Source organism: Rana temporaria, chromosome 4, assembly GCF_905171775.1.
Source record: "Rana temporaria chromosome 4, aRanTem1.1, whole genome shotgun sequence".
In the NCBI taxonomy this organism is placed as follows: domain Eukaryota; kingdom Metazoa; phylum Chordata; class Amphibia; order Anura; family Ranidae; genus Rana; species Rana temporaria.
In genome coordinates, this window is record NC_053492.1 from 353582179 (window position 1) to 353608237 (window position 26059).

A 26059-nucleotide genomic window follows, 5' to 3' on the forward strand; every position below is an offset into this window, starting at 1 on the left:
TTGGAGAAAAGTCAATGTAGCACCAATATTTAAAAAGGGGCCAAGATACATCCCTGGGAATTAGACCAGTTAGCCCAACATCAATTGTATGCAAGTGGTTAATGACCTAAAGCACAAGAGGGTTAAACAGCAGTAGAGGTCAATTATTAAATCAGACATCAATCTTATAAATTAATCTTATAATTTTACCTACAGCTCCGGTTTTCGATATCTTGCTGTGCAGAATTCTTAGGTTCTCATCTCACGTGAATCAGACATTCTCTCCTTTCGTGCAAACGTTCAGATTTTTTGAAGGTTGTGTTTTTTGTGACCCCCTATACTTGCAACTCTGAGAAGCCGACTGCAACCGTTTTGTAAGCATTTCCACCAAATGTTTTATTGTATAGATGCGTTTTTACTTAAAAAACATATGCTTACAAAGTGGTCAGGGGTATGTTTTAAAGTGGTTAAGTGTTACTTTTGAAGCACCAGAGGGATTACAAATCAAGCTGAAATCTTACAAAATGAATGTCAAATTGTATCGCTGCTTTTGTTTTGCACCACTTTTAGTGTGTGAAAAAGTGAATAAATCTGTTCCATTATATCTCAGTTAATGTTTATTCACATTAGCAATTTTTATTTAGATTTAATTTAAAACAGGACAAAAAATAATGCCTTCACAACCAAACCTTCTTAACAATTATCAGGAAGAAAATAAAGAAAATTTGCACCCATTTTTGATTGCATAAAGAAAATTGTTACCCAAAGCAAAACTATTATAAATTTAAAAAAACAATGTAACAACTGCTTTAAAGCCGAACTCCTGGTGGAAATAAAATACTGTACTTTTTTTTGCCAGTTATATATTCATTAATTAATTGTGTTTAACTTGGCAGTGCTGTTAATCCAACCATAGATATTGCTGACAAAAAGTGTTAAAACGTAATAAATATGATGCCTATTTATTTTAGCAGGATGGGGTAGGTCTGTGACCAAGCTGTAAGGAATACAATTCGTTTTGAACTCTTATAACCCGTTTTCAGCAGAGAGCAGGCTGAAGTCCGCTCTCTGCTGACGTCACAAAAGTCTGTCAAGACATCACGTCAATGCGACAATGGAGTCTGGATCCACCAGGTGCCTGGACTGTCACCCGGCTCAGCCTCTCAGCGAGCCGTTGTACCAGCTGCTCCCGCCAAAGCCCAGTGCTTCAATGAGCGAAGAGGGAGCATAGCAAAGAGCTTTGACTGACAGTCCACAGCTCTCTGCTCGGGGAGCGGTCAGAACCGAGTGATCAGCGATGTTCGATCACTCCGTCCTCTGGGCAAGTAAAACAGCACATGCAGTATATTAAAACTGTGTATTTAAAGGTTTTCCTGGAGTTCAGCTTTAAAATTAGCTTAAATAAGAACATGACTTAAATAAAATATCCCAAAAAAATCCAATTCTCCCAAGTGTCAGTAGTTTTTTGTTGACTTCACATTATAGTCAGACATTTTGGTTTGTTCAGGCTGCTACATTTTATATTCAGTGGCAGAAATACCAGTTCAAGTTTAACTTCGTAGCTTTATAAAAAGAAAGGTATCAAAAGTGGCAAAGTACCCAAATTGTTCATAATGGCACATTGATAAAAAAAATGGAATAAATTAATCAGCATAATGTCCCTGCCTGTTAAATGTATAAATAAATTAAGCTGTCATGACTTCTTGATGCAACTGAGGGATGAGTCGGTGTTCAGAACTTCAATCATTGCTCTCAGTGTAGGAAACGATTCAGACACAGATGGGAGGGTTTTGAATGATGGATCCAAGCTAAAGGAAACATACATAAAAGTGTAAGAAACACTATTTTAGACAATAGATATTTTGGCTTTTAACTAATGGGGGGGGGGGGGGGGAACAGTACAAAAATGCTAAAGAAATACGCTGATCCTGTCATGCATATATTGTTTTGTATCTTGTGTGACAAGATTGAAGTCAGCTCTTTTGTGACTCTAGTTGTATACCATCTGCAGGGAATATTAGGATGCTACCCAAAAAATTATTCTAGTTTTGGGTAGAGGAGGAAAGGTTTAGAATCTTTCAGGTTTTTTTTTAAATACATTCTTTATTTCTAACAAGACATCATACACTGGTGAGATGATACAACAGATATGGAGGCAAGACATCAGCACGAGTGTCATGTGACTAGTCTGTCTGGCAAGCCAGTTGACCTTGCAGTTTAGTATAAGTTGTCACACCGTGGTGAAGATGGCTGCAAAAAAAAGTGTGGAAACATTTTGAAGAACCGTCGTATATTTTTATTATTTATGTATAGAATTCGATTTTAATTGTATAGAATATAAAATAAGAGGTGCAAGAGAAAGATTCAAGAGGTAGGGAAAGGATAGAAAAAAAAAAAAGGGGGGTTGAGGGGGAACTAAAATTAGCGGTCCAGATGGGGTAACAAAAAGGGAATTAAGAGAATGCACAGATAAGGCAGGGCCTCTCTTCCAGCCTAGGTCATCACTCTGCAACACATAGCCCCTTTATGAAGGGTTATCCCGAATTGCTGCTAACTGTCGAATACTCCAGCGTGCCGGAAAACCCAATCCAGTAGAACCAAGTTTGAGGATATGAGGTCTTCCATGCACTTGATCTTGTTTATTTTAGCAAACCACAGTGCTACTGAGGGGGGATATGTGCCGGCTTCCACAAATAAAATGCAACTGGATCAAGTAAATTCAGGATGACAGATTTCTTGTAAACCTTCTTTCGGATGGTGTTATGGTGAAGTAAAAAAAAAGGCATAGACAGTCCAGTATAATATAATTTGTGGATTTTTGAGATTTCTGCAGTTTTCCTGCCAAAACCACCGACAATAAAAGGACATGATCAGAACAGAATACCGCCTCCACCCTGACTGTATCAGCAGCCCACTTTATTCTCCTGTCAGTCCACTCCATTTGTATACATGCTCACTCGCTTTCCCTTTGTTCACCTCCTGCAACAGTTTATTTTTGCCAAGATGCTTTCTAAAATAAACAGTTTGCTCCTTTTCTTATTGCAACATTAAGATTGCTTAGGTGATGAAAATGAAGGCAGACTCTCTTAATAAGATATCACTTTAGGAAATTACATAGTAAAGAATATTTTTTTTTCAGAATACAGAAAGATAGTAATCTACAATCAATTGTGCTAAATCCTTGTAATGTTTATTTAGAGTTGATCAATTTTTAATCAATGATACTGGTACGTGATTTTCAAGAATCCATTCATTATCATACTGTATGTGTTACCTCTAATATGGGTGGTAGACTGGTGCTGCCATGGCAGCAAAAAACTATAGGCATAGATATCCTCTGCTCCGATCTGCACAAACACTAAAGGGGCTGACTTTAAAAGCCTTAAAATGCTGCATACACTGTTTAGGAGTAAGGATGCAGAGGTTTCTGGTGTCCAGGAGGAGAAGACGTGAAACCTTCCTACCTGGGCCAGCGATAGTCAGTGGATGTCTGTTGCAAAGGAGCTGGCTAGGTATGCTTTTCCTTCTCTGGAGATGAGGATCATATGCAGTCTGAGGACTCAGAGGATGAGAGGTTTCCTGCGACTTCCCAGTCGCTAAAAATGTAGGTGCAATATTATGCAGTGATGGTGCATGACACTTACAAATTGCCTCCTGTGGAAGCTTTTAGGCCCTCCGTTTCCTCTTTGGGATCCCGGAAATCCCCGCAGGCTGCATGCGCCTTTCTAGTTAATCCCTTGCTGGATAAACTGATGTATGATGACTGGGTTCACCCAGACAAACTGTTTTCTCCTCCTAAGCAGTTTTCCCTCCTTTAGCCTATGAAGGAAGGTTTCACTAAGAAATGGGGGGGGGGGGGTGCCTGCTATTGATGCAGCCATTTCTTGTGCAAACAAAAACCTGACCCATCCTTTGGACAACGTGCAGGGTTTTAAGGATCCAACTGATAAAAAGCTGGAGTCCCTATTAAAAGCCTCCTCTGCCATGGCTGGGGCTGTAGTACAACCTGCAGTTATAGCCATTGGTGTATGTCAGTTCCTCAAGGAACAAATGAAGCAGATGATTAACCTCCTCCCTACAGAGGAGATTGAGGTTTATGAGGACCTTCCTAAGGCCTTGTGCTTTGCGATTGATGCGTTAATGGACTCTGTTCAGCAAGCATCTCGCTTGAATCTCCTGCAGGCACAAATGCGCAGGTCCCTTTGGTTAAAACATTGGGAGGCCGAGGCTTCCTGCAAGAAATACTTGGCAGCTTTCCCCTTGGCGGGAGAATACCTGTTTGGGGATGACCTAGATAAATATATCCAAAAGATTACCGGAGGCAAGTCTACTCTATTGCCGGTTAAGGAGTAAACATCCCTCTTTTAAAACTTACTCTTTCTCCAGCCCCTGGAAACTCAGTCTCCAGGCAGTGGCAACGGCTGCCCCAGTCTAACACTAGGGGAAAGGCCCAGGGCCAAGCTCAAGGGCAGAAAATAACTTGGGGTTCAAGGTCTAAACAGACCCCCAAAACGTCCCTATGAAGGGATCCCCCCGCTCGGCTGAGTAGGGGGAAGGCTGCTGCATTTTGCAAACGCCTGGCGGAACGAGGTTCAGGACAAGTGGGTCATCGCCACAGTGTCCTCAAGCTACAAGCTAGAGTTCAGAGAACTTCCGCCACCCCATTTTCTGAGATCAAGAGTTGCCAAAGATCCAGAAAAAAGAAGGCCTTTACTGTTGGCCTTGGAACACCTGTTGTCCCAAGGGGTAATCATATAGTTAGCCCCAGAGGATCAGGGGTCAGGATTCTATTCAAACGTGTTTACGGTTCCAAAACCAAACGGGGATGTCAGACCTATGCTAGATCGGAAAAGTCTGAATCAGTTTCTGAACATTCGCTCCTTCCGCATGGAGTCTGTCCATTCAGTTGTTTCCACCCTTCAGGAAGGAGAATTCCTGGCATCAATAGACATCAAAGATGCATATCTACATGTGCCAATATTTCCCGCTCACCAAAGGTTTCTAAGGTTTGCGGTGGATCAGAGCCACTTTCAGTTTGCAGCCTCAGAAAAGGCTAGAGTACTTGGGCATGATTATAGACACGTCCCTAAGCAAGGTATTACTTCCCAAGCCGAAGGCAAAAGCCATAGGAGACTTGGTTCAAGTGGTAAAGGCAAAAAGAAGGCCTTCCATCCGTCTATGCATGAGATTGGGAAAGATGGTAGCCTCATTCGAGGCTGTCCCTTACGCCCAGTTTCACTCCAGACCATTACAGGGCGGAAATCTTCCTATGATCTTATCTCCAGAGCCTCGATTGGTGGTTGCTGCTCCAAAATCTGTCGGAAGGAAAATTCTTCACTCCTGGAAAGTGGTGACCACAGACGCCAGCCTTCTGGGCTGGGGGGCAGTGCTAGAAGAAGCATATGAGCAGGGGAAGTGGTCCGGGGCCGAAAAGCTCCTACTTAACATTCTGGAGATTCGGGCAAATAATTTGGCCCTCAAAGTCTGGTCTCACAGACGGCAGAGCTGGCCTGTTCGGGTTCAGTCCAACAATGCTACGACCGTGGCCTATATCAATCACCAAGGAGGCACCAGAAGTCTGGATGCCCAAAAAGAGATGAATCACATCTTGGAATGGGCAGAAAGGCATATTCCTCGCCTATCTGCCGTCTTCATTCCAGGGTTAGAAAATTGTCGGGCGGATTTTTTAAGTCACCAGCAACTGAGTCCAGGAAAATGGTCTCTACACTCCAACATGTTTCAAACCATATGTCGGAAATGGGGAACCCCAGATGTGGACCTGTTGGCTTCCAGGTTCAACGCAAAACTGGACAGCTTTGTGTCAAGAACAAGAGAACCTTATGCTCAAGGGTCAGATGCTCCGACAATCTCATGGGATCAATATTCCCTGATTTATGTGTTCCCTCCAGTTCCGCTTCTCCCACGATTCCTTCAGAGAGTCAAGAAGGAAGGAAAGTCAGATTTTGTTCGCCCAGGCGACCCTGGTACTCAGAAGTTGTAAGGATCGCAGTAGGAAGACCTTGGGTTCTTACATTACATCCAGACCTACTATCACAGGGTCCAATATTCCATCCTGCCTTACAAAGTCTAAATTTGACAGTTTGGCTGTTGAGACCTACATTCTGAGGAAACGTGGGCTCTCGGGGCCAGTCCTATCCACTCTGGTTAATGCTAGGAAGAGAGCCTCCAGGCTCATCTACTACAGAATCTGGAAGGCATATGTTTCCTGGTGTGAACCCAGAAAGTGGCGTCCTAGAAAGTTTGCCATTAACAGGATTCTTGCCTTTCTTCAGTTGGGCTTAAATATGAAGTTGGCCAAATCTAAGGTTGAATGAATGAATGACTTGTATAGCGCTACACATGCGAACTGAATCGCCTCTAGGTTTGTCTGTATTTTTCCAAAGACTGCTTGCCTCTCATTCCCTAGTCTGGGCCTTTGTTCAGGGTGCACTGCGGTTGAATCGGCTGATTAAGTCTCCCTTGTGCCCATGGGATTTGAATTTGGTGTTGTCTGTTTTACAGAAGCTACCTTTTGAACCTTTACACCAGGTTTCTCTAAGTCTGTTGACACAGAAGCTGTTTTTTCTTGTAGCTATATGCTCAGCTAGGAGGTTATCGCAATTGGCGGCTCTTTCGTGTAAAGAACCGTACATGATTATTCACAAAGACAGAGTGGTGATGCGGCCTCACCCGAATTTCTTACCTAAGGTTGTTTCAGGTTTTCATCTGAAGATATAGTCCTACCGTCTTTTTTTTTTCCAGATCCGCAGTCTGCGGAGGAAGAGAGTCTACACTCTCTAGATGTTGCAAGAGCGGTAAAGGTTCATGTTAGTAAGGACCTTTCAGGGAGATTTCTGTGCTCTCCAACAGTGCACAGAACATTCCCAATACAAGGAAACCATGTTTGAGATTTTACACACAGGCAGGAAAACCTGCAAACCTGTGAAAGGATCATGGGCGGCCAAGGCTCACTGATGCACGTGCGGAGCGAAGGCTGGCCTGTGTGGTCTGATCCAACAGAAAGAAGCCTACTGTAGCACGAACTGCTGCAAATGTTAATGCTGGTTCCAATAAAAAGATATCAGCGCACACAGCGTATCACAGTTTGTTGTCTATGAGTCTGCGTAGCCACAGGACAGTCAGGGTGCCCATGCTAACCCATGTACAAAAGTGACTACAACGGCAGATGAGCATCAGAACTGGATCATTTAACGATGGAATAAATGTGGTGCAAGACAAGTCATTTCAATTACCTTGTAAGGTTCACCCAGCTTTTTGCAGTTTTGCTAAATGCTTCAGTTCCCAGTGCGGTCATGGCTTCAAAATCAACCAGCTTTGGAGGAAACAAAAATTATATAAGTGAGAAGAAAGGCATTTGTTTTACTGTAGAGGAGTCTGAAGGGATAAATAAAACATCATTAATATACCCAATTTCTTGCATGTGGAATTAAACAATTACTATATCAGCATCTATGAAAGAGTGCTCAAACAATTAAGAACAAAAAAGACTAAAAAATAACCAACATTTGTCAATGTCAGTGTGTCCTAGTCTTTGGATGTGTGCTCTGGTAAAAAAAGGAAAAACAAAAAAACAAACATACTGTCAGGTTAACCCTAAAATGTATGTGTGTATGATGAATAGAGATAGTAAAACCATAAATGCTTCTAAGGGCAGGGGCTTATGTGAGAGGTGCTCTTTTTTACGGTGCTATGGGAACAGTGTTGGCGCTATATAAGCAGGTAAAATAAACATGCATTTGAAATGTGAGATATTTAAAATACACAGCTGCTGAAATTACCATCTACAAATATAAAAAAAAATCCAGATAAGTATGGCCAAAGCTCTGTGGGCTATACTTCTTTTCTGGGTCACAGGAGTGCATTTATTTTCACGTGAGGATCCTATGACTAAGCCCTGGAGGACAGGGCAAAATGCCTCATGTGCGGTATGGTGAACACGTGTAGGCTGAGGCCGCTCCTTACCGTTTATTCACCTGGGCTGTTCAGGAGTAGTAGCGACCCTTTCCTATTTACACTTATAAGCCCCCTGGACTGGTATCAGGATAAGCCTGCACCCCATCTTCTGGGACACAAAGATATACATTCACCTCTACTTTAAGCAGTGCCAAAAGCAATATAACAGGTCACAGTGCAAAAGTCTTGTTCTCAATTCATGTCTGCAGGTACAGTGCATATACTGTCTGGATGAATATTAACAAATACAATGTTTACACTGGCTTGGGCCTATGATAATAGCTCTCAAAGCAGAGGCAAAAAGGTAATAGATTATATTTTTAAACCGGTTTGTGTTTTTAGCTATATTATAAAGTTATTGTTTGCAATACAATTAACCTTTAAAATATTGTGTGTCCTTGTTGAAGGAATGGGGCTTTATTAGAAGTAAGCATGTTTCCCTATAGAGGCGATTGTTTTACCAGTTACATAAAAATTGAATTGCACAAATATCATTTCTAATGCGGGGTACACCCCTGACACTGGTCTCGCAGTACCTTGTGAATTTTAAAGACATAAAAAAAAAGACTAACATTTTTGTAATTACTTCCTGTGAACTGAAATTATGACTCATTCAGCTGTGTATTTAATCTGAGGTTTAGCATTTCAGCTCCGCATACATGCTTGTTAAATTATTCAGCAAAGAAACAACGTTTATTACAATAAATTGGTGAAAAAAAGACCTCTTCCCGCTGGCTGGAAAGCCAAGATATGAAGTACCGTATTCAAATTCAAATTTTTTTAATTTACCTGACAGGAAATTAAATAAAACAATACTTTTGAATGTTAAGCACAAGAAAGAAGAAATAATATACAAATATTCTAAAAACTACCCTTTAAAAGGAAAACCCGGTATGTACAAGGAAGGGGATATTTAAAAACCCAAATAATGGGTTATGCAGGTTTCATAACTCAATATTGAAATAATAATAAAAAAAATAAAAACATTTTTTTTTTAATTTGCATCTCTGTAGAGAGGAAAAATAAAGCCATACCTTTCCTTTTGGAATTTTTCCAGTGACTTCTTTGCCACTGGCCATCAGAGCGCCCATAATTACAGAATACGCGACCACGCTAAGGACAAACCACAAAAAGACAAACATTAAAAAATAAAATAAAAATAAAGGAAGCATCTCTTCCCCTAAAAAAATACCATAAAATTCACATATAAGATTTAAGTGATTAGAGAATCCAATTAAGCAATAAAAAGCAACGATATTAATCATGTGTAACTTGATTTTGAAATCTAAAAATGTATGGAAATATATTATTATGCACAATATATGACTGTGGGGAGTCAGACATAGTTATACCCAAATATTTTATAGAGGACACAACCTCAAGATGAGAAAGTGTATATGGCAATGAATCTGGAAGAGGATCCAGAGGTATTAGCATGGATTTCTCCCAGTTTATGCCTAACCCGGAAAACCTGCCAAACCCCTTAATATATTTCATTACTACCAGCAGGGATAAGCAGATATTGGTCAAAGAAAAAAGAAGAGCATCTGCATAGGATATATTTTCCGTAACTGTTGTAATCTATTACTTTAAAATAAAAACATTATAACGAAAAAATAAAAAAAATAAAAAAGGATATATTTTCCTCCATGTCTCCCCTAATCAAACCGGTAACATCGGGAGAGGCCCGCATAAGACATGTCAAAGGCTCTATAGCTAGGGCAAAAAGCAGAAGGGACAGCCCTGCCTAGTGCCCCAGGAGAGTCTAAAACTGGGAAATTGAGGGCCATTGACCCTTACTGATGCCACCGGAGCGGTGTATAACAACTGCACCCACTGGCAGAAGTTTTTTTCAAGAATGGCCCACAAGTATGGATATTCGACACGATCGAAGGCCTTGATTGCTCCCAACGCCAAAAAGGCACGATTTGAGTATTTGATATTTAAATATGCGTGTCTGATATTAAATGCTGTTGACTTATTGGGCATGAATCCTACCTTATCTGAATGAATAATATGTTTAATAACCTTATTTAATCTAGTAGCAAGTATCTTGGCAAGAATTTTAACGTCTGTGTATAGTAGAGAAATTTGTAAGATCCAGGATGTAGCTTTTTTTTTTATTCTTTTTAGGTAGGACTACTATTACAGATTGACCCATAGTGTCTGGAAGCCGGCACAGATGAAAAGCCTAATTTAATGTACTAAGGAGGGTGGGAAGCATCTCTTTATTATATTTAAGTCTCTATAGTGAGACCATCAATCCCTGGGGAGTTAGGGAAGTAAGCCAACGCACGTTCCACTTCCAGTAAAGTGAGTGGAGCATTAAGAATTCCTCTCTTGAGATGAGAGCCATTCTGAATATTTTTGGCTTCTGCCACAGAGGTATCAGCCTTTGCAAGCTCAAGCTCACTATGGGAGGCACTTTTAATAATACTTATATTCTGGATTAATATCCCCCGAAGATAGGCTTTTAAAACATCCCATACAACTCGTATGGAAGCAGAGCTCAAGTTGAGGGACCAAAAATCCACAATTCGAGTGGAAATGGCACCCTCTTTGGGAAATGGTTCCAACCAAATGGGGTTCAGCCGCCAAGACATATTAGACACCCGATGCCCTGATGTTAGAGTAACTAACAGAGGGGAATGATCGGAAATCCTTCGAGGTTTGATATTTACATCTACTATACATGGTATGAGATCAGCCAAACACAAAGCCATATCAATTCTTGATAATGTGTTGTGCGTTTTAAAGGAACGTGTATAAGCACATTCTTTGGGATGTAGCTTCTGCCACATATCATACAGTACCAATTCCCTGCATAGTCGTCCAAAGGGGGAAGGGATGCCCATCGGTCATTGACCTTGGAGCTGGGCATCTGTCCCGCTTAGTATCAATAACACTATTAAAATCTCCAAGTACCAATATTGGCATTTGGGGTGAAACATCTGCAAAGAAAATGAGCCGACTAAATATTTCTGGGTTATATGGGGGAGGTATATATAGCGGCCAGGAGGAACTCGTGATCATCCAACTTACATTGTAAAAAAAAGGATTTGCCATTTTCGTCTACTATAGTCCTACTGTAGGTGGGTTATGCTGGGTGTGGCATGTGTCTCCTGCAGGCAGACGAGGGCAGGCCAAAAAGAAGCAATATAGTCAAATACAGATGGTCTTTTTAGAGCATTATTCAGTCCCGTAACGTTCCAAGATAGTAGTCTAATTGATTGGTTCACCATAGGTACAAATGTACAAAAATACTGCTACTGGTCATCCAACATGTACCATATACAAAAGTATGACATGAATATAAAGCATAGTAATAGATACTCCAAGAGTAGTACCCTGACATTATTAGAACTGCTGTGCGTTTACATTAGAAGGCTGGCACGCTGCCATGGTGAAGTAATAGGAAGAGCCGATTTATTTTGTGAAACTTTGCATTCCGGTGTTGCTTTTTAAGGGAAGGTAAAGAGGGGCCACCCACATTCTACAGCCTTCCCTAAACAAAATGAGCAGTTACCCCTTACAGTGAGTAGAAATACTCCCCCTCCCCCCATTTTGAATAGTGTAAGGTTAGGGTTAGAACCCTGTTGTTTTTTTGGCCCTGTCCCATTAGGGAGATTCCCCTTCACTTCCTGCCCCACAGCCAAAAGTGAAAGTAAATTAATCCAAATAGAGGGAATCACTCATTGACACCAGGGTCACCATAACTAGTGTTCCCATCGGAAGATTTTCCATTTCTGATGACAACCCAAAATTTGGGATTTTATTTCACTTTCACTCAGTGATAAAAGGTAAACAAGAGAAAATGAGAGTGAATATCCCAAATGGGCACAGACAGCAATAAAGGCATCCTCTTCTAGAGAGGTATACCTCTCTTCTCCATCTAAAATGTCAAAGTTCTCAGACTTCCCGTTTCCTTCCTTTACCAGTCCTAATACTACGATGTCCCATCATGCTTTTAGCCTCTGTAGTTTCAGTGAAGGCTTTGGGAATAGCTTGTAGCATTTCTGGGAGTTGATGTGGGTGGGTCCTAAGGTTACTGGGGTGTTTCTGGGCCTTCATGTGGGTGGTGAAAGGGGAGTATTGGAATTCTGTAGTGAACAGAGTGCAGTGGTGTTCAGTAGGTAAGAAACAAGCAGGAAGTGTAACCTTACAAACCATCTCTTGGACAAGAATCTGAATGCAGATCAGTCTGCAAAGCAGGTGTAAAAGTGTCATTCCTATCTTGCAGCATGCCAAGGAATATTGGCTTACTGCAAGACTACAGCGGTAGGGCTATGGCAGGTTATTATGAAAGTTTTCTTCATATGTCACTTCACAGAGAGCAGGGCTCTGGGAGGGCGGGATCTCAGGGGGTGAGGTGGAACTCTCCCTGGTCGGAATATTTAACTGGGCAAGTTAAAATTCTAATACATTCAATCGCGCCCAGCAGCAGCACAGCTAGCTTTCAGAACAGGCTGTGTATGAAAACCTGTACTATGTGGCTGAATAGAGTTCAAAATCTTCTGGCACTTAAAAAAAGGTTACTTATACTTATATGAACAGTGTATTTAGGTTTGAATACATTTCCTCCAGAACACTGATCATTCTAATGTTTAACAGAAGTCACTTGCTGACGCCAATGCCCTGGAGCCAGCACATTCTAATGTGTAGTAAAGAACTTTAGACAAAATAATTCAATTTCTTTCACCCAGATGTTTTCAGCTACTTATTGCATTTTCCAGGCAGGACTGCAGAGAAGTACTCAAATCTGGTATGCAAGAAACAGCTAAAACTCGTGACTTTTCAACAAGAGGAAATTTTAGGTCTTCGATTTGGAGGCCATTAACCTCTTTTTGACCAACCCCAAAGAACACAATTCATAATGCACACTCCCAGGCGTCTGTTTGCCTATTTCTGCTTGCTATTTAGAAGCATAAAATGAACCACAGAGATAAAAGGCTGATAACTCATGACTATAGACATAAAAAGCTAATGTTATTTAAACAGAGTTGGTTAAGAGGGACCATAAAGTATCAAAATCTGTTCGCGTTGCCCATCTTTGAAGTATTCCTTGTGAAACTTGAATTTGCATGGATTAACAATTAAGGCCCCTTTCACACGAGGAACCAATCTGGTCCGCCTGTCAGGTGGACCGCATCGTACCAGTTTACATGTCCGAAGAGCATAAGCAGAGTAAACAGGAACCAGCCGTCCACCTGCTCAACAGGGATCAGCGGACAGATCCCCCGCTTAGCAAGAAGACTCCTAGCGGAGCCCACCTCGTGTGGAAATGGCCCAAGTCATTATTGCACACAGACATTTTTCAATGTACTACTGTGTGTGTTCTGGTAATCTCTCAATAAGAACATGTCTCAATAGATCCCATACCACCCTTAGGCTGGCAATAGATGGGTAGAAAATACATTTGTATTTGATAAAGATCTTTCGAGTGTGTGTGTGATAACGCCATCATTGATGCAACATTTTTTCCCACTTGTCGACATATTGTCATTTGTTTACAACATAAATGATACATTTTTTATCGATTGACTTCACAATCAGCGCAAATAATGTAAAAGAATTTTTGAACGTGAACATTCCCACTCACCAACTGTATTTTATTTCCTCTGCAAACAAGGAGCATGTGAGAATACATATCGTTCCAGTGCGCGACATAGCTGGCTTTTCTGGTCTAGGCCCTTTATTATCTTTAAACTAGTTAATGCATTCCTATTAATGACTCCATGTTTACGCAAAGTTTGGTAGGGGGAAAAAATGTATTGTGCTGTCGGGATAATGTTTGCATGTGTTAATGTGCTGCACATTTTTTTCACACCATTTTGGATTGATTCCACCACTTACATTTAAAAGATAGTTCATTACAGCCACAAAATTCTGACAGGTTTGTTAAATTTATTTTTATAAATAAATATTTCATAAATCTTTGTATTTTTTAAGAATTGAGATGAGCCGTTTAAAAAGTCTAACGATTGAGAATTTTCAAATGATTTTTCGAACAATGTTCTACCCATCTATGGCCACCCTTAGCCTGCCGAGTGAAAATACGCAGATTTACACAAAATCACAACTAAATGACAATGTTTGGAATCTTTGGACTCAAATTAATCACATAGTATTCAGATCATTAAACAGGATTGAAATTATTGGTCACATCTTGAGTGCTACAAACATATAAAAAGGTTGTATCCAATTGTGTACTAATATTTTTAAAAATTTTCAAAGAAATAGTCAAGGTTCAAGTCTTACGCTGGGTTCACACTGCTGCACTGTGTGACATTGCATAGGATTTTCAGCGCACTGCTGTGCATATCACATTTGATGTCTGTGCAATGCAAATTCGGCCATACAGATTGTATGGCTAAGGTCGAAATGCATTCGGACCAAAGTCGTGCAGGACCCTTTTTGCTGGTTAGCACAGGAATAGGATCGCATTCGAATTGACAGTTCACAAACCGATCTGGGGGTGTCATTAACTTTCGAACAGGAATCAGATTCTGGTGCAGACCAAAAAAAGGGTGATGTGATGCGAATTCAGCCATAGAATCTGTATGGCTGAATTCGCATTGAACAGACATCGCATGTGATTTGCACATGAGCGCGGTTCGAATCACATGCAATGTTGCACAGCGCAGCAGTGTGAACCCAGCATAAAGCACAATTTAATTTTTTTACACATTTAGGTAGATTTTTTCTGTGAGCATGTTATGCAAGGAGAACACTTGATCGGCATCTTTGGGCAATAAAATTACCCCTTTTTATTTGAATTCAAAGTCATTCATATTTATTAAATTGCTGAATCATTTAGCCGATTATGAAAATCAAGAACACAAAAGGGTATGCTTTTCAAATAGTTGAATAAGATCAAGGACACTGACCTGGATCCCCTGGAGAGTGGCACTAAATTGTAGAAATAATACACCAATGACAGAATGAGTTCACACACAACATCTGCCTCCTAGAAACCAAAGATGAGAAACATACTAGGTATCAGTGATGACTATACAAGAGACAAGGTTAAAAGCTTCAAAAAGACAATGACTCATTCCTGTACTGTGTGTGTTACAGTAAAATAGTTCAGATGCGCTTATATATTTATTGTTAAAAAACAAACCTATCAGCAAATCTGCTTTGATTGTAGCTGTATCCAAGCTTACATTAACACAGAAGGGCTGCTGTGTGTTTTTTTTTGAGCAATTAGGAAATATAGAATGTTTCATCAAAAATACACAATGAAACCAGATAACCATGAGGTTAGAGTCAAGGGTGTACTATAAATATGAGAGTACTTTCCAGTCACCTTGAAAATGTAGAGAGCTGTAATGACTTCAAAAAGCAGTCAGCTGCAGACAGATATCCTAAAAGAATAGAATGACAACTGCAAGAATACCTTAAAGTGATCTAAAAACGATCACCTTGTAAAACAACCCATTCAGTTTAAAATAAAAAAATGAAAGTGAAATGAAATTAAAAAATGAAAGTATTTATAATGTTTTTAAATAAGTGATCACATAAACACTGTTCCCTCGGTTCTCAGGCTGCATGAGAGCTGGGAGAGAACAAACAACAGCACACTGAGCTTTCCAGTGATAGGCTGTGCAGTAGAGGTGTATCAGGACAAGCCTGATCATTGGAGGTGAGCAGGCAGAGCTCCCAGCATAGCTTGAGAACTGACCACACTGTGCTCTTCTGCTTACTGTGGTTAGTTTTTAATAGGAAAGCTGAGGGACTGACAGGGATTTTGCATAAAGGAAGCAATATAAAGAGAACAGGAAATGTTGTCATACATGTACATGAGACAGCAGACACATATCAGGAATATGAAATGCTGGGGTAACAAACACTTTAAAAGGGGTTGTAAAGGTAATTATTTTTTTCCCTAAATATCTTCCTTTACCTTAGTGCAGTCCTCCTTCACTTACCTCATCCTTCCATTTTGCTTTTAAATGTCTTTATTTCTTCTGAGAAATGCTCACTTCCTGTTATTCTGTCTGCAACTACACACAGTAATGCAAGGCTTTCTCCCTGGTGTGGAGTGTCGTGCTCGCCCCCTCCCTTGAGGGGGCGAGCAGGAGAGTCCGGACGCCCACCAACACACAGCTCCTTTCTCTATCTGCAACGTAGAGAGCATCCTGACTCTCCTGCTCGCCCCCTCAAGGGAGGGGGCGAGCAGGACACTCCACACTGGGGAGCCATTCAGTTTGCATGTGTTGCGCTATATACGTTTCTCACTCACTCACTCAGAAAGCCTCGCATTACTGTGTGGATTCAGACAGAAGAACAGAAAGTGAGGATTTCTCAGAGAAAATAAGGACATTTAAAAGCAAAAATCGAAGAATGAGGTAAGGGAAGGAGGACTGCACTAAGGTAAAGAAAGCGATTTAGGGAATTTTTTTTTTTTACCTTTACAACCCCTTTAAGAAAGGGAGGATATGGAACATTTTCCCCTGAAGAATGGTATACTGTTTGAAACATGCTGTGGATTTTTAAAGCAGTGTGTCTGTAAGCCATATTACTATAAATGTACAGGGTGCTAAAAACCAGCAGCTAGCATGCCGAGATTGGAAAGTCTGCATTTTGCAAGGTCCAGTATTTTAACCACTTGCTTACTGGGCACATATACCCCCCCCCCCCCCCTCCTGCCCAGGCGAAATTTCAGCTTTCAGCACTGTCACACTTTGAATGACAATTGCGCGGTCGTGCGCCGTGGCTCCCAAACAAAATTGACATCCTTTTTCCCCACAAATAGAGCTTTCTTTTGGTGGTATTTGATCACCTCTGTGGTTTTCTAAACAAAAATAGAGCGACAATTTTGAATTTTTTTTTTTTTTTACTTTTTGCTATAATAAATAAATAATAATAAAAAAAAAGTTTAGGCCAATACTTATTCTTCTACATATTTTTGGTAAAAATAAAAATCGCAATAAGCATATAGTGATTGGTTTGCACAAACGTTATAGCGCCTACAAAAAAAAGGGATAGAATTATGATTTTTTTATTATTATTATTTTTTTACTAGTAATGGTGGCGATCTGTGATTTTTGTCAGGACTGCGATATTACGGCGGACACATTGTACACTTTTGACACATTTTTGGGACCATTCACCTTTATACAGCGAACAGTGCTATAAATATACACTGATTACTGTATAAAATGTGACTGGCAGGGAAGGGGTTAACACTAGGGGGCGAGAAAGGGGTTAATGTGTGTCCTGCATAGCGTTTATAACTGTGGGGGGAGGGGAGTGACTGGAGGCCGTATATCCCTATATACAAGGGACACACCATCGGTCTCCTCTCCCTGACAGGACATGGATCTCTCTGTGACTGCCGATCACGGGTGCCTGGCGGACATCGCAGCCGCCAGGCACGCGCACCGGCACCTGAGTGATGCGGTGCGCGCCCCCAGGGGCTGGAGGCCGTATATAGAGAAAAAAAGTTTTGGGACTTTAAATGAGAAATATGTTAACATATAACTCCATCCCTGTTATTTGTAAAGAAGAGGAGGGGTTTGGGACTTTAAATGAGGTATGCATGAGAGAACTCAAAGATAAGACAGTGTAATATGGATGTGTTTATTTGTCTAAAACACATAGCAGAGCATGCGATTTCGAATGTATACATAATAGTAAACATACATGACAGTGCATATAAAAAAAGCATGATGCAAAAACCATAAACATTGTATAACTTGTACATTACATTATTTAAATATAGAATCATTAAACCCAAGGTAGGTCCTAAAACTGAAACATGTAGCATCTATGTAAGCCCGAGATGCCTTTCATGGCATTATAGCCAATCTTCAGGGGCGGTTTTTGCATTGTGCTTTTTTATATGCACTGTCATGTATTTTTACTATTATGTATACATTCGAAATCGCATGCTCTGCTATGTGTTTTAGACAAATAAACGCATCCATATTACACGGTCTTATCTTTGAGTTCTCTCATGCAAACCCCTCCTCTTTTTTACAAATAACAGGGATGGAGTTATATTTTAACATATTTCTCATTTAAAGTCCCAAAACTTTTTTTCTCGCTCATTAGGGATGGAGGTTTAATCCAACTTCTTGTGGTTAATACCCTTGGCTTTGTACCTGTGCTCCATTGGGCAATTTTAGCTGCAATTTTTCAGATATACCCTTTTTCTGCTCTATTCCGGCATGTTTTGGTTGTGCATTTAGGGACTACGGGTTTGCTTTTGCCTGCACTTCCGGGAGCTGCGATGCTCTCAGGTGCCCTCCCATTCCCCCCATTGGTCACTCATTTTGAGTGCGGAGGGTGGGCGGTCTTTCCTTATAGCATCGGCGCCACGCACCCGCCCCCATATGTCCGACGCCTGGGGGCGTCGGCATTTTGGACGAGTCATGTCATCTTGGTTGACCAATGGGAAGCTTTGCCTGGTTTTAAATGAGCGGCAGCTGCTGCTTTGATCCAGACACTCTTTCCTGGTGTCATACCAGCGTGACGCTGGTCGGGCTGGGTGGTTAATATCGGGAGCATGACGCTGGTCAGGCTGGGTGGTTAATATCGGGAGCATTCACTAAGGACATCAGCTGAGGGCCAATCCTGCTTTACATATGCCTATTTACTGGGTCTTATCTCCATACAGGGTAACAATTGCCTATTTATTACCCCCAGCTACTACCTGGGTTGGGGGCTTTTACTATATAACCCAATTACCACTTACCCTTTTGGTTTTCATTAATGTTATCAATTATCTAATTTAGATGGGAGCCCCAGTCACCTGCCAGTTGAACACACATTCATCTGTGATACATGTTTATGCTCTTGGCTTTCCCACTGGCCCTACCTCAGTTCCCGGTTGCAGACAACCTTAGCGACTCATGCGTTCCTGGTCGCACATCCTCACATGCTGGGAATGAGTAAGTTTTTTGGAGATGGCCTTTTTTCCATCTCTTATTGCTTCCCATTATTTGGGCGTTATGCTAAAACTTACATATTATACTTGCGTCCTTCTGCAGATCTTACTGTGTATGAAAAGAAGGGAAAGAAGGGCGAGTTTTGCACTGTTGATGGGGGAGTTTGTGCCATCCGCCCCTTACATGATATAATTGTAATACACTTGCAGAGTGGAGCGAGCATCGGGAGCGTGCGGCGACTGTCACTATGCCCTGTTCATTGCGCAGGTGCAGTCTACAGCTCATTATGTTCGGTAATTTTCGGAGCTGGAGCGCTGCGCAGTCCAGGGCGGGCATTATCCGCCGGGGGGACACATCTTGGCAGAACGCCGGCAATGGAACTGTTCAAATTGCCACGACTCATGCTGCAGCAACTTTTAAAAATGATTTGTGCGATTTCATGTGCAATTTGCATTAGCATCTGTGTAAACGAAACTGTGAAGATGTCAGCAAGCCGCACCTGAAACCGCAACGATCTGCGGCTTTGAAATCGCATGATTTCAAAGCCGCACGGGTGTAAACAAGGGCTTTGTGTCACTAACTGAGATACAAGAAGAGAATCCTTTTATTTTGCATTGTTGACTCTGCTGAGTAACACTGGTGCTGAAACTATTATTGCTATAAAAATTAAAAATCAGGTTATTACGGTATCAACTATAACATAATGTATGATCATTTATCCTGTGAGCTATCCAATTATGTTGCAATTGTATTGAAAACACCATTTCAACCAACATAAAAAGAAAAAAAAAAAAAAGAGAAGAAGGTCAGCGTGCTCATGATTGGCATCTATAAAGCCAAGCATTTTTTTTATCTCTTTTAAACTACTCTGGATTGTTATAGGGATTCTTTAAAATGAAGCTGATAAGTTTACAGTGCGCCTCCAACCAAACTTTTTTTTTTTTTTGCAGATACAGTTGGGAAGAAGAAATACTTCTTCCAAGTTTTTAAATGTGGACTGTGTCCCACGGAATAAAATTTCACCCCACCTCATGCCCCTGTACCAGCAAAACAAGAAATGAGGGGAGCGGTTGTTACCAGGACAGGAAGACAGATAGTAATGATGACTTAACCACTTGCCAACCAGCGCACGCACAATTAAGTCTACACAATGGCACGGGCAGGCAAATGGATGTACCTATACGTCCCTTTAAATTTGCCGCCCAGTGGGCGCGGGCCGCCGGAGGTGCTTCCCCTGCCACATGAGTGCGTCCGCGGGTCCCGGGAATTTGATGATGCCAGGCGGTCCGCGATTGCGGTCGGCAAAGGCAGAACAGAGGGATGCCTTTGTAAACAAGGCATTCCTCTGTTCTGCATAGTGACAAGTCAGGGATCTACTGTTCCCCCTGTGATCGTGAACAGTGATCGTTGACATTTCACTGGTAGCTTCACCCCCTAACAGTTAGAATCACTCCCTAGGACACACTTAACCCCTTCAGTGCCCCCTAGTGGTTAACCCCTTCACTGCCAGTGTAATTTTTATATCAAGTAACTTTTTATTGAGAATAAGAAAAAGGAGTACATTTCTTACAAAATACAGAGCCACATGGTACAGCATGAGGAGACATAAAGAGACAAGGCACAGGTCAACTTTCTTTTGGTTTCCTACTGCTCCAGTGCAGATAATGCCAGTGTAATTTTTACAGTAATCAGTGCATTTGTATAGCACTGATCACTGCAAAAATGACAATGGTCCCAAAAATGTGTGTCAAGTGTCGGCCATAATGTCGCAATCACGATAAAAATCGCAAATCGCCACCATTACTAGTAAAAAATAAAAATGCCATAAAACTATCCCCAATTTGTTTAACTTTTGAGCAAACCAATCAATATATGCTTATTGCGTTTTTTTTTTTTACAAAAATATGTAGAAGAATACATATCGGCCTATACTGAGAAAAAAAAAAAAGGGGGATAATATAGCAAAAAGTACAAAATATTGCTGTTTTTTTAAAATTGTCACTCTATTTTTGTTTATAAACGCAAAAAATAAAAAAGCGCAGAGGTGATCAAATACCACCAAAAACCTACGTTAGGCTTACCGGTAACGGTATTTCTATGAACCTTCCAGGACGGCACCCAAGAGAGGTGATGGCTCCTCCCTGCAGGAAACACAATCACATGACAGTTTAAAAAGCCCCACCCTTCCCCTTGCTCCCCAGTATGTAATAGAGTAATTCTGAACTGGTTCACAAGGGACGTAGTCCTTATAGGTACTTACCTTTTCCCTCCACATAGGGCGGGAAGTAGGCCTGCCGTCCTGGAAGGTTCATAGAAATACCGTTACCGGTAAGCCTAACGTAGGTTTTCTCTTATCACCTTCCAGGACGGCACCCGAGAGGATAATCAAGTATACACAGGCCTACCTTCAGGGTGGGACCACAGCTTGTAGAACCTTTCGACCAAAGGCTAAGTCTTGCTGTGATAACATTTCCACACGATAGTGCTTCAGGAATGTGTGATGGCTGGACCAGGTAGCCGCGCTGTGGATTTGTTCCCAGGAGGCCCCTGCTTTCTCAGCCCAGGAAGTTGCCAAGGATCTAGTAGAGTGAGCCTTGATTTTACTGGGAGCAGTCGCTCCGGTGCATACGTAGGCTATGGATATAGCCTCTCTAATCCATCTTGAGACTGAGACCTTTGATGCCTGCAGTCCCTTCCTGGGCCCAGCATGTAGAACTAATAGGTGATTGGATCTCCTAAAACTCTTAGTTCTTTCTAGGTAAGTGAGAAGACACCTTCTTACGTCTAAAAAATGAAATTTCTTTTCTTTCTCGTTCTTTGGTTCAGAACAAAAGGACGGCAATATTATGTCTTGCGTCCTATTAAATAAGGATGCCACTTTCGGTAAATACAGGGGGTCTGCTCTAAGAGTGATCCTATCTGCCTGTACTCTTAGGAAGGGTTCTTTCATGGATAGCGCCTGCAAATCCCCTACCCTCCTGGCCGAAGTAATGGCTAACAAAAAAGTCACTTTTAAGGTTAGCAACTTAAGGGAAACCTCTTCCAGAGGTTCGAATGGGTGTATAGATAACGCCTCTAACACCCTAGTTAGGTCCCAAGGTGGACAACTATGTTTCTGGACTGGAGACACTCTTTCCCTAGCCAACAAGAAACGTCTAATCAGGTCCTCTTTGGCCAATCTTTTGTCAAGATAGACTGAGAGGGCCGCTATCTGGACCCGAAGGGTACTGACTTTTAGTCCCATGTCTACCCCATCCTGGAGGAAGTCCAGGATAACCGGGATAGAGGTTAAGGATACTTGTCTTTTCTTACCCCAGGAACAGAAGGTCTTCCACACTTTAAGGTAAATCTTTTGAGTTACTGATTTCCTGCTCATGAGAAGAGTACTAATGACCCTCTCTGAGCAGCCTTTGCGTTCTAAGATCTGGCGCTCACTAACCAGGCCGCTAGTTGAAAAAATTCCGGCTTGGGGTGAAGTACTGGGCCCTGCCTGAGGAGATCTGCCCTGTACGGGAGTTTTATTGGTTCCCCTATCGCCATGGATCTTAGGTTTGCAAACCAAGTTCTTCTTGGCCACCATGGTGCTATCAGAAGAATCTGGCCCGGGGACCTGCTGAGTTTTTGGAGAACTCGCGAAATAAGTATCACCGGCGGGAAAGCATAGGCCAGCCCGAAGTCCCAGGTCTGGGATAGTGCATCCAGACCCTCCGACTGTGGTTCCCTGGAAATCGAGAAATACCTTCCCACCTTCCTGTTTTGTCGGTTGGCAAATAGGTCTATCTCTGGATTTCCGAAGAGCTGGACCAGAGTTTGAAAGACCTCTGGGTTCAGTTCCCATTCCTCCTGCCTCAACTGGTAACGGCTGAGGAAGTCTGCTTCTGTATTGTTCGTCCCCTTTATGTGTATGGCTGAAATGGAGACTACTCTTCCTTCTGCCCATTCCAAGATCTCCTTGGATAGTTCTAATAGGGGGCTGGGTCTGGTCCCTCCCTGGTGACCTAGGTACGCTACCACTGTGGAATTGTCGGAGCTTACTTGGACTTCTCTGCCCCTGATGTCCTCCTGGAAGGCTATTAGGGCTTCCCCCACTGCTCTGAGTTCCCTGTAGTTGGATGACCTGCGAGCTAGTGAGCTGTCCCATTGCCCCTGAGCTTTTTTCTTTTCCAGGTGGGCGCCCCACCCCCAGGAACTGGCATCGGTGGTAACCTTCACTGGGTTCCACTGTGCCCATGGTCGCCCTTCCTTCAGGTTTTGGTGAAACGTCCACCACTCCAGGGAGGTCAGGACCTGGGGGGTGAGCAGAATGTCCTGGTCTAGGGACTCCCTCTTTTTGTCCCATGAGGACAGGAAGAAGAAATGCAGTGTCCTGGCATGAAGCTGCGCCCAGACCACTGCTGGAATGCTGGCTGACATAAGGCCTAAGACTCTCAGAACACTTCTTCTGGAGAGTCTGGGGTTCTTTTTTAGGTCCCCTGCCGCTGAGGCTAGCTTTAACACCTTGTCTTCTGGTAAGAAGAGCTTCTGCTGCCGAGTGTCCACTATATATCCCAGGAAGGTCTTGACCTGCTCTGGTTCGAGAGAGGATTTTTCTTTGTTGACTATCCACCCTAGACTCTCCAGGACTGCTATTACCCTGTTGGTGTCCAACGAGACCTGAATGGCAGACTTTCCTGATATCAGTAAGTCGTCCAGATAGGGTATAAGGGATATGCCCTGTAGGTGTAGAAATGCCGTAGCTTCCGCTAGGATCTTTGTGAATATTCTTGGGCTGGAAGTTAGCCCAAAAGGTAGTGCCCTGAACTGCCAGTGGAGGATTTTTCCTTCCACTACAACCGCAAACCTCAGGTATGCCTGGTGATCCACATGAATTGGCACGTGAAGGTAGGCATCTTTGAGGTCTAGGGTCACCATGAAGGCTGCCTTCATGAGGTTCTTTCTTACCGAATAAATACTTTCCATAGTGAATTTTTTGTATTCCAGAAACTTGTTCAGGTTTCTCAGATTCACTATTAAACGGTATTTTCCAGAAGGTTTGCGAACTACGAATACATGGGAATAAAATCCCCGGTATTGCTGATCCTTTGGTACCGGCACTATCACTAGTTGTTCTGCTAACTCCCTTATGCCCTGTAAGAGGGCAGACCTCTTCAGGGCATCCCTGGGAAGATGTGTAAGTGTGACCGTAGAGGGGGGTGTCGTCAGAAATTCTAGACGATAGCCCTTTTGAATTATTAGGCGAATGTAAGGACTGTTCGAAATTTTCTCCCATTGGGGAAGGAATTGGGACAGTCGACCCCCCCACTTTGATCTCGGCGTCACTTGGATTGTTTGTCGCCGGCTTTTGGAGGAGGGAAAAGCAGGTTGTTCCTCTTATTCCCTTTACCAAAGTTCCAGCGCCTGTAAGGTTCCTTTTTGGCTTTTTGTTTACCCTGCCCCTGGGGGCCTCGAAAAGTTTTTTTGAAAACTTCTTTTTTGGGTTTAACCGGAAATTTTTTGCCTTTTTCTGATGACCTGGCCAGGACATCATCTAGGTCTTTGCCAAACAACAGGGAACCCTGAAAGGGGATGCCACATAATTTACCCTTGGATGTTGCATCTCCTTCCCAGGCTTTAATCCAAACTGCCCTCCTGGCTGAGTTAATGAGGGCTGCTGTTTTAGCTGATGCTCGTGCAGATTCTATTGCTGCATCTGCTAGGTAAGCAATCGCTTTCCTTATCACTGTAAGTGATTCAACTACTTCTTCTGCGTCAGTATTCTGAGCCAGGTGCTCGGTGAGCGTTTCCACCCATATATCGGTGTTCCTAGCTACGCATGCTGCTGCTAGAGCTGGACTCAGTGCTGCCGAGTTGGCCTCCCAAGCTTTTCTAAGGAGAGATTCTGCTCTACGGTCCATCAGATCCTTGATGTTACCCGCATCCTCAAAGGAGAGATCAGACAATTTAGTGACTTGCGACAGAGCCGCATAAAGTCTGGGGAGTTTAAAAAAGACCTCCTCGTCTTCCTGGGAGAAGGGAAACCTTCTTTTCCAGGTTTTTTGTTTGATTATCCTCCTTTCAGGATCTCTCCACTCCTGTAGGACTAATTCCTTGAGGGACTGGTGTAGGGGAAACACTTTAGACTGGGTGTCGCCCAAACCGAATTTATAGCATGCACTGCCCCCTTTGCAAAGCTGAGACCTGCCAGTGTCATGGATTGTACTCAATCATCGTCTGGGAAGACCAGGTGATGTCAATCTCAAAGGTTTTAAATGCCCATACTCATCTGACCTTGCCCCAACAATCAGCACCATGAGTTCTTCAAAGCAGTTGTCTAGAAAACTGAAACTGAAAATAGTTGACGCTCACAAAGCTGGAGAAGGCTATAGGAAGACAGCAAAGCATTTTCAGATATCAATATCCTCTGTTCGGAATGTAATTAAGAAATGGCAGTCATCAGGAACAGTGGAAGTTAAAGCAAGATCTGGAAGACCAAGAAAAAGATCAGACAGAACAGCTCGCAGGATTGTGAGAAAAGCAATTTAAAACACACGTTTGACTGCACGATCCCTCCAGAAAGATCTGACAGACACTGGAGTTGTGGTACACTATTCCACTATAAAGAGATACTTGTACAAATATGGTCTTCATGGAAGAGTCATCAGAAGAAAACCTCTTCTACGTCCTCACCACAAAAATCTGCGTTTGAACTTTGCAAATGAACATATAGACAAGCCTGATGCATTGTGGAAACAAGTGCTGTGGACCGATGAGGTTAAAATATAACTTTTTGGCCGGAATGAGCAAAGGTACGTTTGGAGAAGAAAGGGCACAGAATTTAATGAAAAGAACCTCCGTCCAACTGTTAAGCATGGGGGTGAATCAATCATGCTTTGGGGTTGTATTGCAGCCAGTGGCACAGGGAACATTTCACGAGTAGAAGGAAAAATGGATTCAATAAAAATTTCAGCGAAATTTGGATGGTAACTTGATGCCATCTGTGAAAAAGCTGAAGTTTAAGAGGATGGCTTCTACAAATGGATAATGATCCTAAACACACCTCAAAATCCACTGCGGATTACATCAAGAGGCGTAAACTGAAGGTTTTGCCATGGCCTTCACAATCTCCTGACCTCAACATAATTGAAAATCTATGGATAGACCTTAAAAGAGCAGTGCATGACAGACAGCCCAGAAATCTCAAAGAACTGGAAGACTTTTGTAAGGAAGAATGT

The 26059-nt window shown here is 42.2% G+C and overlaps 1 protein-coding gene across 2 annotated transcripts in view; it reads right to left on the reverse strand.

The window, feature by feature from the left end:
• Window positions 1-578: 578 nt before the first annotated feature.
• TTC13 (tetratricopeptide repeat domain 13) overlaps window positions 579-26059 on the reverse strand; it is a 165094-nt gene continuing 139613 nt past the window's right edge. For both annotated transcript variants that reach the window (XM_040350838.1, XM_040350839.1), the window contains exons 20-23: window positions 14841-14920; window positions 8988-9066; window positions 7233-7312; window positions 579-1787 (exon numbers count right to left, since the gene is read on the reverse strand). In XM_040350838.1, coding sequence (XP_040206772.1) covers window positions 1673-1787; window positions 7233-7312; window positions 8988-9066; window positions 14841-14920 — 354 coding nt within the window. In that variant the 3' untranslated portion in view covers window positions 579-1672. The remainder of the gene's footprint in view (window positions 1788-7232; window positions 7313-8987; window positions 9067-14840; window positions 14921-26059) is intronic.